The 17,757-nt window shown below is 40.6% G+C and overlaps 3 protein-coding genes across 5 annotated transcripts; 2 read left to right on the top strand and 1 right to left on the bottom strand.

Moving 5' to 3' along the window:
- Nucleotides 1-3,384: 3,384 nt before the first annotated feature.
- On the top strand, nucleotides 3,385-6,868 carry LOC4342126 (probable serine/threonine-protein kinase PIX13). Its single transcript, XM_015787593.3, has 6 exons — nucleotides 3,385-3,696; nucleotides 4,336-4,685; nucleotides 5,227-5,362; nucleotides 5,768-5,910; nucleotides 6,017-6,140; nucleotides 6,252-6,868. The coding sequence occupies exons 1-6, from the start codon at nucleotides 3,612-3,614 to the stop codon at nucleotides 6,656-6,658; spliced, it is 1,245 nt and encodes a 414-aa protein (XP_015643079.1). The 5' UTR covers nucleotides 3,385-3,611; the 3' UTR covers nucleotides 6,659-6,868.
- Nucleotides 6,869-8,478: 1,610 nt separating this feature from the next.
- On the top strand, nucleotides 8,479-12,200 carry LOC4342125 (probable galacturonosyltransferase 3). Of its 3 annotated transcripts, none has more exons than XM_015787588.3 (8): nucleotides 8,479-8,656; nucleotides 8,806-8,870; nucleotides 8,964-9,009; nucleotides 9,079-9,225; nucleotides 9,316-9,426; nucleotides 9,569-9,903; nucleotides 10,031-11,003; nucleotides 11,158-12,200. In XM_015787588.3, exons 1-8 carry the CDS (start codon nucleotides 8,585-8,587, stop codon nucleotides 11,434-11,436), a joined length of 2,028 nt encoding a protein of 675 aa, XP_015643074.1. In that variant the 5' UTR covers nucleotides 8,479-8,584; the 3' UTR covers nucleotides 11,437-12,200. The 3 variants fall into 3 exon arrangements, with proteins under 3 accessions (XP_015643074.1, XP_015643075.1, XP_015643076.1); XM_015787589.3 differs by having other exon boundaries at nucleotides 8,480-8,656; nucleotides 8,964-9,003; XM_015787590.3 differs by lacking the exon at nucleotides 9,316-9,426 and having other exon boundaries at nucleotides 8,480-8,656.
- LOC4342124 (catalase isozyme B-like) lies at nucleotides 11,831-15,858 on the bottom strand. The gene is made up of 8 exons (NM_001402963.1): nucleotides 15,652-15,858; nucleotides 15,439-15,535; nucleotides 14,250-14,527; nucleotides 13,122-13,898; nucleotides 12,811-12,900; nucleotides 12,549-12,616; nucleotides 12,365-12,458; nucleotides 11,831-12,252 (listed from the first exon to the last, which is right to left on the bottom strand). Exons 1-8 carry the CDS (start codon nucleotides 15,664-15,666, stop codon nucleotides 12,193-12,195), a joined length of 1,479 nt encoding a protein of 492 aa, NP_001389892.1. The 5' UTR covers nucleotides 15,667-15,858; the 3' UTR covers nucleotides 11,831-12,192.
- Between the last annotated feature and the right edge of the window lie 1,899 nt (nucleotides 15,859-17,757).

Here is a 17,757-nt window from a genome sequence, read left to right as displayed (position 1 = left end):
GGAGTGCTTGTATTTACGACTAATTATTTTTTCAGTAATATACGATGCACCACCCATCAATAGCGACGTGTTCATGGTGAGTGATAATTTTATTAATCTCAATATATGCCGACCCAATCTTTGAAATTGCTCGTAGGGATAAAATATTGTTCGTGTACGTTCAAGAATGAGTGTGCTACGTATGTACCGTGTTTCCAAAAAGAAGATAGAGAATAGGGTAGTGTTTGGTTGGACACTCTATCTCTCCCAGACTGTCAAACATTGTATTTCTTACAAACCATCCACTCTCTTTCTAGTATTATATCAGTCCTCCAGTCAGGGCGGATCTACAGTGGAAGGGCTGGTGTCAGGCGACACCGACGACTTTCAGTAAAACTTACTCTCTCCATCTATTTTTGATAGTCATATTTTATCTTGGCATACAGACCAATGCTACTAGTCATTCCTTGTAAACAAATGATTTATTAATATTTACATTTCTCGATGCCCATGTAGCCAATCTTGTGTGGAAGAATGGAGAGTCACGCATTAAATCCAAGAAAGTTATTAAGATGATAGGTTGTTGGATTGAAATATGCCTATAAAAATAAATTTTTCAGATTTAAAAATATGACTATCAAAAGTAGATGGAGGGAATATAGCAAAACTGTTTATCCATATATATGTTATAACACCATGATCTAAGTATAATTAATTAGCATACTATGACACCGATAGACATGTTATGATACCAACGAATCAATTTTCTGGATCCGCCATTGCCTCCATTTTTCCTATTAGTATCTTTGGAACGAACGAATATGATTGACAGAAATCATGTGGATTTGCTTTCTATGACTCAGTTCCATAGCTTAGATCTTGGCCCCATTTGTTTTCAATAAAGATGAAGATAAAGTTAGCGGATGAAAAAAAGAGTTATTAGCATACGATAATTAAGTTTTAATTATTATAAACTTAAAAAATAAATTTATTTAATATTTTAAGGCAACTCCTATATAAGTAAGTTTTTTTCCATGAAACATACCAAATAACAATTTAAAAAGCGTACTATATATCAGTTTAGAATATGTATGTTAGCCAGGAGTGAACGAGGCCCTTATGTCGTTTTTCCTAGAAGCCCCGGCTGTGCACTCTCTTTCTAGTATTTCTCTTGCACTAAACATTGTATTCTTACTAATCATCCACAGGCACAACCTCTTGAGTTCATGTGCTTTGGAAACTTGTAGGAATTCAAAGTGTGTGATATCACATTTCTATGTTCTTCCGTTAAAAAAAAAGCATTTCTATGTTCTTCCTGATCATGTACTAGCGTATGATATTTCTGTTTTTATCGGGCGCTCGAATAGGAGAGTTTTTGGATTACATTGCCTACTAGGAGTATTTGCCTTGTCCTAACTAATCCTCGTACGTTACGTTACATAGTATAGGTTCAAGTCTTGTTGACGAACGGAACGGAACGTACGTACGGAGTTCACACAAGCTAAGCTAAGCTCGGTCGGAAGGAATTAATGGCAGCGAATCCATCCGGCGAGATCCTCACGTAGGAGTATTATACGTACACGCGAAATTTCATGCAAACTGCTGAGTACATCACTATCTTATCTCGATCCCCTGTTGGATTGGACATGTATCTAGTACCCTTTTTGACTAGCCAGTCAGCAAGCTGTTTGGTAGATCTAATCGAATCCAATCAGATTGACTATTTGCTTAATTGAATCCAGGAGTTGCCCTTTGTCGATGTGTGATAGCTGAACAATTAAATGTAGCAAGCAGTATCAATAGATGGATTTTTCGCACCACGGGCGAGGGAAAGCAACCTGTAATTTAATACTCCCTCTGTTCTTCTACTATTTGAATATCGTTCAAAAATATAAATATTTTTCACATTATTTACAGCAATGTTTGTCCATTTAATTATTCCCAAATTTCTTTTCAATTTACCCCCCCCCCCACATAGCCATTTTACACTATAAACCTTTTAAATTGTACAAATTAACCCTCCCCTCCCTACTCAATGCGAAATGGTATCGATCCTATACAGTGACATACACGTGCCAGTCTAGTCAGAAATAAATGAATAAAAATTAGTAGGGACCACGTGTCAGCACTTTTTCCCATCTTATCTTTCTCTCAATGAGGCTTACCAACCTCCAGCCGCCTTCAATCGAGTTGTGCCTTCAACGCCCTCCTTGATTTACTTCCAGCCTCCACTATCGAGTCTCTTCCGCCGCTGGTTGCCTCCAAATTGATTGTGGCATCCCGCTCCGCTTCCATCAATTGCAGAAACACGTTGCGTTGTGTCGATCCTGGCATCGCGTGAAGACAAGACTGTTCATGGCATCGTTACGCACGCCTAGAGCCGTGCATGGTCACTGTTGTGGAGGAGGAGGCTGACCTGGTGGTGTCGGAGGGGGCAACTCGAGGAGGTGGAGATGGAGGCGGCGACGAGACTGGGCCTTGGAAGTCCTGGTTGGCAACCGCCATGGCGCCCCCTCCCCACTTCGTGAGCGTTAAAAGGATGGCAACGAGCGAATTACCCTTGCCAAAGTTCCACAGCTTCCTCCCACACCAACGCATGGCTCGATTTCCTCCATGCCAACTAGCCCTATTACCCTTGTCAATCGCGGATGCATGATATATAGGTTGGGCATTCACTCAATAATTATAGGCATCATGTGCCTTCTTTGGTAGTATCTGCGGTAGTTGGTTACTGTATTAAAAGTGTCATGAGCCATGAGTATAAGAGTAGTGGATTTGTTGAGGAAAAAAAGGCTGAAAATGAAGTATTAGACCTAATCAGTTATATACATATGTAATATACCAAGTATCCATTGCTATGGGCTTCCTCTACAGCCTCTACAGCTGTCATGACCTTCTCCCGGAGCGCCGCTTTCTTCTTGGTAACAAGAACCTAATAGGTGGATCCCACTATTTTGTTTAATATATTTTGTCTAATTGGACCGCTATATCAGTATGTTTACTACACATCAGACGAAAACCACATCGGATTGATTTAGAGGGTACAGTTTGTCCGGATTAAAAATATCTGGTTTTAAATTTAGAGGATAATTCGTTGGGTTGAATTTACTTGAGGGGGGTAAATTCAGACTTAATTTTAAGTAGATTTTAGAATAGATGTGAGTCGATCGATTGGTTGGGTGACAGGTGCGTGCTGGTCGGGTCGTGTCTCTCTGTGTGGCCATATGTACACACACACTTGGTACAGTTGAGATGGGCCAGCAATTAAATAAAAGCAAAAGAGATGTGGTTAGCGTTGACCCCGTTGACTCGAAGAGGAGGAGGTCACTCACTGACAGGTGGGCCCCGCAAACGAACGAACCGCTGCTCCTCCTCTTCTTCTTCTTCTTCGTCGTGTCTAGTAGTGGAGGAGTGACCATCCCCCTCCGAGAGAGACGCACGGTTGGGTTGGTTTCCTCTTCTTCGCTCTTGAGAGATTTGAGCTGAGAGAGAGAGAGAGAGAGAGAGGAGGGCTCTCGATCGTCTTCCTTGTTGCGCGCGCGCGTTCTCTAATCGAAGTCGATAGGATAGGAGGATAGTCTCCCCCGCTTGACTCGATCTTCTCCTTCCTCTCAACCGGGGAAAGCAAGGCCATGGGCAACTGCGCCAGCGCCATAGATTCCTTCTTCTTCACCAAAAGGGCCAATAACGAGAACGACGATGACGATGCTGCCCCAGGTCCGTATCCCATCCCATCTTGCTCTTTTCTTTTCTGTATTTATATATAAAAGATTCAATCTTTCTGTTTTTATTATGCCTTTCATATGGACTTTCACCATCTCTCTTGTTTGTTCCTGCAAACAATCATCTTTTCCAACAGCACTATACCCACCCGGATTACTTCTTCTATTGCTAATTAATTTACTTCTATACACTCACTCTGTAATTCGCTCTATTCATTGATTTATCTATTTTAACTGAAAAATCCATTCATTCACCTCCTAGATTGATTGCTGCCAACTGCACAACCTTTTTTTTTATTTTTTTCTCTCACAAATTCACTCCATAAAACATACTCCACTAAACGGTAGTACCGTTCCCCCTCAAATTAATTATTTTTCAGTTCTATAAACAAATTCCCCTGTATCCTTTTTTTTTTTTTTGCTATGCTCCATCGGTGCCGTCACATTCGACCATCACAAACATCAACACCACATTTCTACACATTCACTGAATTATACTTCCAAATTTTAACCATTAACCTCGCTTAAGGAATATATATCCCAGAAATCTTTGTTCTAACAATAATGTATATGAGACTGCTGATTTGTATCCGCTTAACTCAAACCTCACATTTAATATCTTCATACCATGTAGGAATGTCTGCATCCAAGAGGACTACTAGCTCCACCACCACCGGGAAGCTGTCAACACTTAGTAACAGTACTTTCATTCCATCCACCATTAGCGGTGTAAGCACTGACGATGCTTATCCAGACGGCCAGATTCTTGAGTCCCGAAATCTCAGGATCTTCACCTTTGCTGAACTCAAGAATGCTACCAAGAATTTCAGGACTGATACAGTTCTTGGGGAGGGTGGATTTGGGAAGGTTTACAAGGGATGGGTTGATGAGAGGACCATGAATCCATCCAAGAGTAGCACCGGTGTGGTGGTTGCTGTCAAGAAGCTCAACCCTGAGAGTGTACAGGGAACGGAGCAATGGGAGGTGATTATCATGTCCCACCAATTGCTTATCTAAACATATTTCTTTTGTTAATTTCATTATAAATTGCTTAATTGATTCTCAGGAAGATTCTATTTTTTCTTGAAATCAGGGGGCTAAGGCAGCCAGTGTTCAATATTCTCAAACCATTGGTAGATTTAGTTTTGAAAAATACTGTCATATAGTTTGGAATTGCTCAAGCTGCAATCACCATTTTCATGCTCATGACAGGGTGGAGCTTGCTGGCCCTTTGCATTACTTGCCACTCTTGTCATGATCTGATAATATTGCACTACTTATGTGATGTCTTCTCTGTGCCTTGTTAACTGTTATGTCGGTTGATTCTATTAATAACCAGCAATAAAAATCTCTGGTGGCTCTAGTTTGTTTTTCTTGCCTACATCATTTCATACTCTATTTACTTACTTTTAGAGCATAATCCAGTACCGTTCTCCCATGAGTTGCTGATGGTAAAAGTGGTACTACTTTCCATGCTTTTCTGTTACGTGCTTCTCTCAAAAGGAACTATGTGTTTCCGATGCAGTCTGAAGTGAATTTCCTTGGGAGGATTTCACACCCCAACCTTGTCAAACTCTTGGGCTATTGCAAGGATAATGACGAACTACTTCTTGTGTACGAGTTCATGGCAAAGGGGAGTTTGGAGAATCATCTGTTCCGCAGTGAGTCTTTTCTTGGATTCCCTTTTTTTAATGATAATATCTGAAACATTTCTTTTTATGTCAATTTGTTTACCTCTCTTTATGCCTACTCTCTATACAATGCATCACTTTGCAGATGTTGGTGCAATTGCAACATCGTTTTCATCATGTATTATATATTAAGCACCATATTCCATAGTGCTATACAACTAATGAAACGGACTTTTTGAGGACATCAGCATCAACGAAATTGTCTGGACCTAGACAGTTCCTTGTTGCTGCTACCTTCCATTATTCTTTCCTTGTTATGTTAATGTTTCAATATAATATGAAAATTATTACTCTAATTTTTTTGCTAGGGTGTCAAGGGAATTTATGATCAAACATCCTATTTTCCTAGTTCTGATGCTAATTCTTCATCATCAGGAGGAGCAGTTTACGAGCCACTGCCTTGGAGCCTCAGACTGAAGATTCTCATTGGTGCAGCTCGTGGCCTTGCCTTCCTTCATTCATCAGAGAGACAGATCATCTACAGGGACTTCAAGGCTTCCAACATCTTACTAGATTCGGTATATACTCTTTAGATAACTAACTAATTATAATTGATAAGCAGCTCCCTGTTGCGCAAAACACAATAGTCTCTAATCGGTTTGCAATCATGTTGATTGTGTTCAGAACTTCAATGCAAAGCTCTCAGACTTTGGGTTGGCCAAGCATGGTCCAGACGGTGGATTGTCCCATGTGACAACACGAGTGATGGGTACTTATGGCTATGCGGCTCCAGAGTATGTTGCTACCGGTATGTTTCATCAGTCACATCCTTGTGCTTGGACTATTTAAACAAGAAAGAAAGTATCTGTTCATTGCACTAAATAGCAAATACTGGTTGATTTCATCTTTCATGAGCTAGGCCACCTGTATGTGAAGAGTGATGTGTATGGCTTCGGCGTCGTGCTGCTTGAGATGCTCTCTGGCCTGAGGGCGCTGGACCCAAGCCGCCCCAGTGGGAAGCTGAACTTGGTAGACTGGGCAAAACCGTTACTGGCTGACCGGAGGAAGCTGAGCCAGCTGATGGACAGTCGTCTTGAGGGGCAGTATCATTCCAGGGGAGCCCTCCAAGCTGCTCAGCTCACTCTCAAGTGTCTGTCTGGTGATCCCAAGAGCCGACCATCCATGAAGGAAGTCGTTGAGGCTCTCGAGAAGATCAAGTTGATTAAGAGCAAGTCGAGGGAGCCCAGGAACAGCTCCTCACTGGTGCGTGGACAGGGGAATTCTCCGAGGAGCGATAGCGCGAGGACGAGCTCCAAGGGCAGATGATCGTAGAGATACATAAGATTGGGCTGATTCTGTTGGTGGTGGTGTAAAGTTTAACTATAGTAGATCTCAATTCTTGATGTCATGACGAAGTTTGCACCGATCATGATGATCAATGTAACAGTACAAAAATATACTAAATCTTTATAGCTGTCATATAGTCATATGCATAAATTCAATTATTTTTGTATTGAAGCATCACGGGTTGCATCAGGTTGCACTGAGAACAGCAAGAAGTCATTGTCAGTTTATATGCTTTCCTTTCATTTGGTTATAGTTTTATACAAGTGATGAAATTCAATGTCGTTCCTTCAAAAACAATGAAATTCAGTGTTCAGCTATGAAGAAGGTACACAATTGAATCATTTATTCATTATCAGGAAGACTTTGCCAATCCTTCTCAGGAAGGGGAAACAAGCTTTTGGATTTTTTTTTTCAGGAAGAGTTTGCCAATCCTTGTCAAGGAAGGGAAAAATGTTTTTTTTTTGGGTACATATTTATTGGAAGAACCTTAATTGACACAGTATATAAGAACATTGATATTTTTGGTGTGGTCAAGATTGCTAACTGCTCAAAATCATTAGACAGAAAGTGATGGTGGATTTTTGCCTTCCGCTGTTGCAGATTAACAGCGGAAGCTAACTATACTAACCTAGAGGGCTCCAAAATAATGTGCATGCGCACTCTCTTTTTCATTTTTGCTTCTAGTGGGAACTCCACTACTGACAAAGCTTTAGCTTATGAAGCACGAAGTTGTGGTGGGAATGCGGAATTAATTTCAGAAATGATATTCAAGGCACTAATCGGATCAAATGGGGGGATTTTATGCCGTAGGGTTTAGGCCTCCATCTCGGCATGCATGGATATATAGGATGCATGCTCCACTTTGCGATACGATTTGGTCAAAAAGGTTGTACTCCTATCTTGGTTGGAGCTAAACCTACCTGTGTATGTCATCAAGGTAGAAAGCAAGTGTGCTCCAAATCCAATCTTTCTACTATGTGTCGATGTCCCTAACCTGATTGGCTAAAGTTTTCCTTTCTTTGTTTTTTTGAGATGTTTGCCTAAGTTATGTCTACAATGTTATCTCATCTGCCCTTCCTTTTGAATCCTTTAAATCTAGTTAGGATCAAATAAAAGTGTTAACTAATGTGTGTAAAGGTTGGCAAAGAAAAGGGGAGAGAGAGAGAAACATTCTTGTACTTCTTCTGTACAGTTCCTTTTGGTTAATTCAATTCAGGTAGAGAGAGAGAGAGAGACGTGGGGTTGTCCATGTCATGTTTCTCGTACAAAATATTACTTAAAGTAAGGCTGTAAAATACATAGGTTTGTCCTTGAACTTCGCTTGAAGTCTGTTTTTCATTCTAAACTACAAAACCGGTTGTGCTTTCACTGTAACTTTTAAAATTAGACAAATAACACCTAGTAACATAGTTCTTTTAAGTAGTTTTGTTTGAAATGGACGTGTTTTTCCTTGTTCATATACTCTTCCTTGGTATTCTTATAATGTAGATGTCAGTTCATAATTATAAAATTTACTTAGTTGAAGTTCATTTTAGCAAAAGAAAAACACTATCATATTGATCAAAACCACCATGAAACATGCATTAGGGTGTTATTTGTCCAGTTTCAAAAGTTAGGATGAAAAATTATTCTTTAAGAAAAGTTGAAGGGTAAATATGATCTTTATCCAAATATATATACACATAATACATATGAGAGGAAAATGAGTTTATATACTGCATTTTATTACGCAATCAGGCAAAAAAGAATAGATGGCCCCAAAAGCCACAGTGGCAAGGCAAGCCAGCCCATGTAATTACGTTTCGGCCCAAAACGGAAAGCAAAATTTCATCCCAATCCCAATCCCCATTCCCATGGCCATGGCCATCTCCATCTCCTCGTCGGCGTCGGCGCCCAGAAGCATGCATGTTCCCGCTCCGCCGCCGCCCCGGATTCCTCGCCGTCGTCCTTCTCCTCCTCCTTTTCCTCTCCTTCCAGGTGCTCACCACATCACTCACCAACTGTAATCTAATCAGTTTCAGCAGCAAACATACTGACTGCTGGCTACTGCACTACGCTACACAAGAGTAGGATTCCTTCTTTCTCATCATCTATCTAATGGAGTAACTCGCAATTCGTTGCCGCAGCTCCTGATTCATGTCCCCTCTGTCGGATCGGCACTGTCCCTATGTCTCTTCTCCGATCACCACACGTATAACAACAATAATAATCTTCTCCCTTCCAGTGTACTTTGTATTCTTTATTTATAAAGATTCTTTACCATCCTGGATTCTTGAATCTTCAGCGAGCGCAAGGGTCCTGGGAGCTGTCATGGATGCCGCAATGTACAGGTTTTCTGATACCTTGTAATGTCCATTTTGTTTCTAGCCAAATTACTGAATGAATGTGCATTCTGGTAGGGCATGGATGATGCCGATAAGACGATTGCTTACACGGACCAGGATGGTCGGATCAAGCTCTTCAAAGTTACCATGACAGAATTCCTCTCGTCCTCTATCTGGAAGAATCCTTTGCAACCGAAAGATACCCAACCACTAGCTCAAACTGTATGTTGTTCACAAAATTGTGTTTTTATCTGGACAAGTCAGTTGCGCTGTTTTGGCTTGTCACAGCTCTTTTTTCTGCTGCGGTAATAGCAAGAAATTGCGAAGGAGCAGCTACCAGACACTGGGTCAGAAATCTCAAATATTTCAACCACAGGAACTTTGGAAACCAGAAGAAACGATCCGATTAAATTAAAGAGAGTGGTTGATTTCTTATTTTTCTTATATCATAATTATAAATGATGATGGATATTTTTACCTGTATGTTATGTTCTTTTTTATAATTCCTGTTTGATTAACTCTTCGCCATCTTACTGTATCCAATATACCATTATGGTTCCTGTAGGTATTCCGACGCAAAAGAAAGGAGGATAGGACCCAGGAGTTGCTTCAGGTGGACAGGGAGGCTGAACTCAACATGAGAAATGTGGCCACAGACAGATCAAGGAACTTCAGTAATAAAGTAAGAGCCAGCTACAACATATGGAGGCCGGGGTTTCACCATACTAACACAGATTCAACCCTCAGACTCATGAAAGATCAGATTATAATGGCCAAGGTGTATGCCACAATTGCACATTCCCAGAAGCAACCTGACCTGTACGTGTTGCTCATGACATGCATAAAACAAAGCCAAGAAGGTATTGGGGATGCACACATGGATTACAAACTTGATTTGAGGTACTTTATTCTACGCCTTTGAAGACTTACCAGTTCAGTTGCTTGTTTGCTGTGACTCTAAAGGTTCAGTTATTTATTGCTGTGACTCTGAAGGTTCAATTATTTATCACCCACATTTCTTATGCAGTGCTTTAGAGCGAGCAAAAGCAATGGGGCATGCCCTGTCTTCAGCTAGAGATGTTCTGTACAACTCTGGTGAAGTATCCAGACGATTGCGTGTTATGCTACAGTCTACAGAACTAAATATCGATAGTGTTAAGAAGCAGAACTCATTCCTGGTGCAGCATGCTGCAAAGACAGTCCCCATGCCTTTGCACTGTCTGCATATGCAGCTGACAACCGATTATCATTTTCGTGATGGTGTGGTCAAGGAATATTTTCGTGATGCTGCTTTGAAGGAGGAAGAAGATAAGGCAAAGCGTGAGGATCGGTCTCTATACCACTACGCTATATTTTCAGATAACGTCCTTGCAGCCTCAGTAGTTGTTAGATCAACGGTGACACATGCCAAGGAACCAGAGAAGCATGTATTCCACATTGTCACTGATAGACTTAATTTTGCAGCTATGACAATGTGGTTCATAAGCAATCCTCCTCTACCTGCTACTGTCCATGTGGAAAACATTGACAACTTCAAGTGGCTCAATTCGTCATACTGTTCAGTTCTACGACAACTTGAGTCAGCTCGGCTCAAAGAGTACTATTTCAAAGCACATGATCCATCGTCACTCTCTGATGGAAATGAAAATCTGAAGTACAGGAACCCCAAATATCTGTCTATGCTTAACCATCTAAGGTTCTACATGCCAGAAATACACCCCAAGCTTGACAAGATACTGTTTCTCGATGACGATGTTGTTGTGCAGAAGGACTTGACACCGCTATGGGATGTTGATCTTAAAGGGATAGTAAATGGTGCAGTTGAAACCTGCAAAGAAAGTTTCCATCGCTTCAACACATACCTCAATTTCTCACACCCAAAGATCTCAGAGAACTTTGATCCACATGCTTGTGGGTGGGCTTTTGGGATGAACATGTTTGACCTGAAAGAGTGGAAGAAGCAAAATATCACTGGAATATACCATTATTGGCAAGATCTGGTAAGTAGTGGAACAAGAAAGCTGTGCTTGATTATATTGTTCGAATACATTTATCCCACCATGCATTCTGTCTATGAACTGAAGGTCATGCAACTGCAACAATTGGTATTTATCTTTTGTTTGTTTCATTTGATAAGAGAATGTGTTTTTGCAGAATGAGGATCGTAAGCTGTGGAAGCTGGATACATTGCCTCCAGGACTGATTACTTTCTACAACCTGACATACCCATTGAATCGCACTTGGCATGTGTTGGGCCTTGGCTATGATCCATCTGTTGACCTTGTTGAGATTGAGAATGCAGCAGTAGTTCATTACAATGGGAATTACAAGCCCTGGCTAGACCTTGCCATTTCCAAGTACAAGCCCTACTGGTCCAAGTATGTAGATCTTGACAACTCACACATTCAACGCTGCTACATGAGTGAGCAATAACATGCAACTCTTCACCCAGTTTTCTGTTTTTCTCTGTGCGAATGAGTTTTGTAGTGTAGGTTATTCGCTAGTAGAAAGCTAGGCAAAGTAGACATAGTTCAGACTTGATGATCTTATCATTCTTACGCTCAATAATCCGGTTACATCAATTGTGTCAAGTGGCTTACACCTTGCAGCATAGCAGCTGTTACTTTTGTTCAATTGATTATGGGATAATATATGAAATGACAAGTGAGTGCTGAGGCTAATAAATAAATCATTGAAATATTTTGTCCTTTTATACGAAGTATGGGCTTAGCTTAACTACAATGGATTATAACATGCTAGTGTTGGAAGAAAAAGAAATAACTCGCAGCTCTGAATCTCAGAACCATAAAAAAAAAGGCCTAGAACATAGTTGAATCCTGCTTTATCCAGGGATGGGTTGACCGAGAAATATCTTAACACAAAGGCACAAAGGCAAACAGCTGGTTGTTCGTTCCAGTCTCTAAAGCCATCTTAACACAAAGGCAAACAAGAGATGGCAGATGTATAAACAAGTTCAAACATATAGCACCCACTGTATCAGTCTTTATTATCTCTTTCCCAAGACACAGCAAGGCATATTTTCAGGATTCCAGATACAGTTTCACAACTTGCGTCACCAGTATACATATCACCGTATCACATTTTATTCACGACTACGGCTGGTCGACACATTACAGTTCATGTTTGACTGTCCAACATAGCACCACCACTGGATTCCTCCTGGCCGATCTACATGTTTGGTTTCAGGTTGAGACGTGAAGCCAGCTTCTGCCCAAGGGACGCATCACACTGCAACAACACACAAATATATGGTTTCAGTGTGTCAATACAAGGTACAATTGTACATGATCTCTCACTGACAACTGATAAGCACTTTGCACCCACGAAGAAATTATGTTACCTGCGACCAGTAGGAGATCCAGATGCCACGGAGTTCATGTGTAATACGAGGATCTGAGAGAGCATCAACCCACCGCTGGAGAAAACGATCTTGCCTGTGTTACATACAAAAAGAAAAGTTTAATTAGCGTTGTTGCTCAAACTCTTCGATGTGTTCACACGAATTAAATTGAACAAGAACAAACCTGGCAGGGTCAAATGACCGGTATCTCTCACCAGCCTGTTGGAAATTGTTCTCCTTGTCAATGACACACTGCATTTCCAACAAAAAAGAGAGGCAGAAAACATTGTGTCAAATGCATGTGGTCATTGTACTTTCCAGGGTACCACATCTATAATACATATTTCATCGCATTCCAAATCAGCAAATAGTCTCCTAATGTAGCGGGACAAAACCATGCTCACAAGGTAACAGCGCAAGGAGTTCAAGTGGACCAAGTTACACACCTTTTCCCGACAGCCTGTTAGAACACGAGGAGGAATAGGGACCTTCTCAGCATGACGTGCAGCATCAAACCTTGAAGGGAAGTAGTTAACCTAAAAAACAAGGCAAATAGATGTAAATGCAATAAACTGAATTGAAGGGAAGTAGTTAACCTAAAAACAAGGCAAATAGATGTAAATGCAATAAACTGAATGATAGTCCCATTCTGTTTGTGTTGACTGGAAGAAACAATATGTAATGGACAAAAACAGAAAGATGCATCACAACAACTGAATGCAGGAGATGTATCTCTGAAAGTATATACACACAGTACCTCTTCATCCCTGTGCATGAAATTCATGGAGCCATCGTGGTGGTTGTTGTGGTATGCACATTTTGGTGCATTCACAGGAAGCATCAAATAGTTTGGGCCAAGACGGTGCCTTTGGGTATCAGCATAGGAGAAAATTCTTGTCTGGAGCAGCTTATCATCAGAGTAATGGATTCCAGGGACAATTATCGCTGGGCAGAAAGCAAGCTGTTCATTTTCTGCAAAGAAGTTATCAATGTTTTTGTTCAGGACCATCCGTCCAACTGGCTGCAGGGGGATGATATCCTCTGGCCATGTCTTGGTGACATCAAGAGGATCGAAGTCAAATCTGTCCTCATGATCAGGATCAATAGTCTGGATGTAAAGCTTCCACTCTGGGTAATTCCCTGCTGCAATAGAATCAGTCAAGTCCTTCGTGGCATGGCTGTGGCAGGTGCCGCCAACAGTCACAGCTTCATCATCCAACAGGCATTTGACACCACAGGTAGGCTTCCAGTGGAATTTGACAAGGTGAGGCTTTCCATCCTTATTGATTAGGGTGTAGGTGTTGACACCAAAACCCTCCATGTGCCTGTAGTTGAGTGGGATGCCTACATCGTCAAAGAGGAAGGAGAACATGTGCAGGCTCTCTGGGTGGTGTGAAAAGAAATCAACTATTCTCCAGTTCTCCTGCATATTGGTCTTTGGACTTGGCTTGAAAGCATGGACCATGTCAGGGAATTTCATCCCATCTCGGATAAAAAAGACAGGCATATTGTTCCCAACAAGATCAAAATTACCCTGAAAAGCATTGACTCAGAAAATATCAAAATATGGCAGCACTGAATGCAAATCAGTAAATAAACAGTAAGACAAAGTTGTAGGTGACACTGGTTAGATATATGTCCAATGTGTGAGACTTTTGAGATATATAAGACCAAATTACCCTCATTTGCTTTAGTAGATATAAGATTAAGCAATGCACTGGACCTATGGAGTGTGGAGGTAAAGGACAACCAATCTTTCATGTTCTACTTAACCAACTGAGAACAACTAGACATTTGATTCTACAGCCTTATGCTTGAAGAATACATTATACTGAATGTCTCCCTCCTACAATCCTATGAAAGAAAGAAGCGAAAGAGCAAGTACCTCTCTAGTGTAAAACTTGACAGCAAAACCACGTGGATCCCTCAATGTCTCAGGGCTTCCACGCTCATGCACGACTGTGGAGAACCGAACAATAACTGGGGTCTGAACACCAGGAGCACGGAGAAAATCAGCACATGTGAGGTGAGAAATATCATGAGTAACCTCAAAAAATCCCTTGGCACTGGCTCCCCTTGCATGAACGACACGTTCAGGGATACGCTCCCTGTCAAACTGTGCAAGCTTTTCAATCAGATGATAGTCCTCAAGGAGGATAGGGCCTGTCGATTGAAGAATTCATCATGTCAAACCACAAAACAGCCATGATTACAGATTGCAAAAATACAGGAGTTGCTGAGTATAAATAAAGGGAAAACACTAGAAAGAAAACTTCACAGATCGATGATAGAAGCACTTAGTTCTAGATGCAAATACATCTTTGTCAGAGTTTGGTACTTTTAGTGACCATGACATTTGGAACATGACTTCCAGTCACTTTCGAAACTTGAGTCATGTTGGATATATGTATGAAATAGACTTGTGCTTCTCTGGTACTCCAGTAAATTTGATCGTCATCAGATTACTTTGTAAAGTGAACCGATAATGGTAAAAAAACCCCCAAAAAACAAGAATGCTGTTTTAGAACTGAGGACAAGTGAGATAATCACTACTATGAATGGGGAAAAGGTCAATTTTTATACGTTCTTTATTAATGGTATGACAGATTGACAGCGACAGAGAAAAATATCAAGACTGCGTCTTTTAGCGTTGATGAAGGAGTGTAACCGAGCAATAACAAGAACATAGTGCAACCAAACTAGAGATCTTCCTCTTTGTGTGTAAGCAGCACAGATGAATCACAAGGTAGTGACAAGGACATGTTACTCAAAGCAAAAGGCTGAAAACCCCCCCACACCAAAGATGCAAACTTTGAATAGCTCTAAAGGAACAATAGTAAGGCAAGATCGCACACGTCGTGCTACAGTCCAATTCACACAGATCCAGGGACCTTTTCTGTTGCTACCAGACACAGACAAATTATTAAGCATCTGATCGCTCAAAGTTAACATTGGATCATGATGGAAGCAAGCCCAAATACGCCTCTAAGCAGACATAAAGCACATGGATCGATAGGAAGTATAGATTCGTGGAGGAAGAGATGAGGAAGATGGAGGATGGAGCAGCTCAGTACCTCGCTCTCCGACGGTGAGGGCGGAGTTGTTGTTCCAGACGGGGGCGCCGGAGTTGGTGGTCCAGAAGGTGGAATTGCTCCCGCTGGACGGCCGATGCTGCAAGGAGGAGGAATCCAGTGAGTCAGTCAGATTGGGATGAGCGCATCAAGAAACCAAACCAAACCAAATCGACGATCGATCTAGAAGAAAAGAAAATCAGGAAAAGGCGGCACCTTGTAGGGATCCATGGCGTGATTTGTTGTGGGAGAGATGAGAATCGAACTGGATGTGGGGAAGAAGAGAAGAGAAGAGAAGAGGATCGGATTGGTGGTGATAAGGACGAGGAGAGAAGAAAGGGGCGGCCTTTTTTGTAGTGCAATTTGGGGACGAAGAGAAGGGGGGTTTCGTAGCGTGCTAGTATGCTTCTTGCCGGCCTCCCTTCTCTTCGTCCACGTCGTGTTTGTTTATTAATGGCCGTCTTGGGGTGTGTGGGGCCCACAGGCAGCGACACAGGTACCTGCTTCGGTTGGTGCGCGTGCTTGTCACGTACTACGAACATGGATCGATCCAAAAAAAGGGATCACGAGGAGATAAGACTTTTTTAACGCGAACCAAACGGATTATTATTATCCGGACTCTAGGATTATACGTACGTACTCTATTTTGTTTTGGAGCTTACTAGCTCGCTCATCGTGATCGATCGGATCACTGCTTTTTTCGTTTTTGTTTAAAAAGAAAGCCAGAGACTGGGAAATCAGGAATCCGGCCGGCATCCCAAATGCTAAATCCTGTATAATTTCTATATGTGTTTTCTCAATCTCAAAATATAAGATGCAACCATTCCTAATAAAAGAAAAACATTATAGTTGCTCTTAGTTTACATGGTAAGTTGAGACCATTGCTAGGAGCGATCTTCAATGCTTGTTGCAGTGATCTTGTGCTCGAGCGAGTAGGTACATACTTATATCTACATATTATTCTCTTTGCTTTAAAATATACAAATCTAATGTAAGATATTTAGATTTATAGTATTTTTTTTTAAAAAAAAATGGGATGGGTAGAGTAGCCTTCGCGATGGATGCGGCAAACTAAACTGAACTGACGTCGCCGTCAGTCGTCGTGTAGTATAGCAGTGCTAGAATATTATGCAAGTGGCAAAGAATCACGGTGTGTTCATACGACGTGCATGCATGTGGGCCATGTCCCATGTGGCTGACTTGCTACTAATACTGTACTCGCTCCGGTTCGATATTAATCGACATTTTGGACGAGTTTGATATCAAACTTTTATAACTTTAACCATTAATAACTTTAATAATATTTAGTTTAAAGGAACTAGAACAACATATATAGATTTATCTTTTAAAGTACTATAATAAAAGTAAACATATATTTATTTATTATATATATTATAATGGAAAAATAAGATCAAAGATGTATCTTGTAGACCGTGTCATTGTCCAAAACGTTAATTAAAATGAAACTGGAGGGAGTACTATTCAACCATTGCAAATTTACCAACAACATACTCCCTCCATCCAAAAAAAAGACAAACCCTGGTTTCCGTGCCTAACGTTTGACCGACCATCTTATTTGAAAAAATTATGAAAAAAATAAAAAAGAAAAGTCACACACAAAGTATTAATCATGTTTTATCATCTAACAATAATAAAAATACGAATTATAAAAAAAATTCATATAAGACGGACAGTCAAAGTTAGACATGGAAACCCAGGGTTTGTCTTTTTTGGACGGTGGGAGTAAGTTAGCCCAATAACTAATTAAGGCTCACCTCTCCAGCCTTCATTGATCAACTTTTTAGCCCAAAACTATAATAGTAATATATCATCCAATTAATTTTATTTACAAGCATGAATATAAAAATATTAGAATAGAAAAAACACATAGGGCTTGTTTGATTTGATACCAATTTATTGCCCTACCAAAACTTTGGTAACTTCAATTGTAGCAAGTGTATGTTTATTTTGCTACCAGGTTTTGCCCACAATAGTTCAAATTTAACACTACCCAATTTAGTAGTGCTAAAACTTACCAATATTTTGGAGCTACCAAGATTTTGGTATGGCAAAAATTGGCTCCAAACCAAACAACCCCAAAAATATAATAAGATTATATATAAAAACATAGTATTGGAAAGCACAGAATAAATACTATAGCATGTTGTCTGGAATAAGGGAATAGAGCAAAACACATGATTTTTGCTATTTAAGTATTAAAAATAGTTTTTATTGCTTGATGAGTGCTTAAATATGCTCATTTAAGGTCACATATATTGATTTGTCTCGGAGTTCTCAAAGGAAAATGAAACAGTGGTTGCT

Source organism: Oryza sativa, chromosome 6, assembly GCF_034140825.1.
Source record: "Oryza sativa Japonica Group chromosome 6, ASM3414082v1".
Classification (NCBI taxonomy): Eukaryota; Viridiplantae; Streptophyta; class Magnoliopsida; order Poales; family Poaceae; genus Oryza; species Oryza sativa.
The sequence above is the reverse complement of the archived record's forward strand: the minus strand, read 5'-3'. Positions and strand labels throughout refer to the sequence as shown.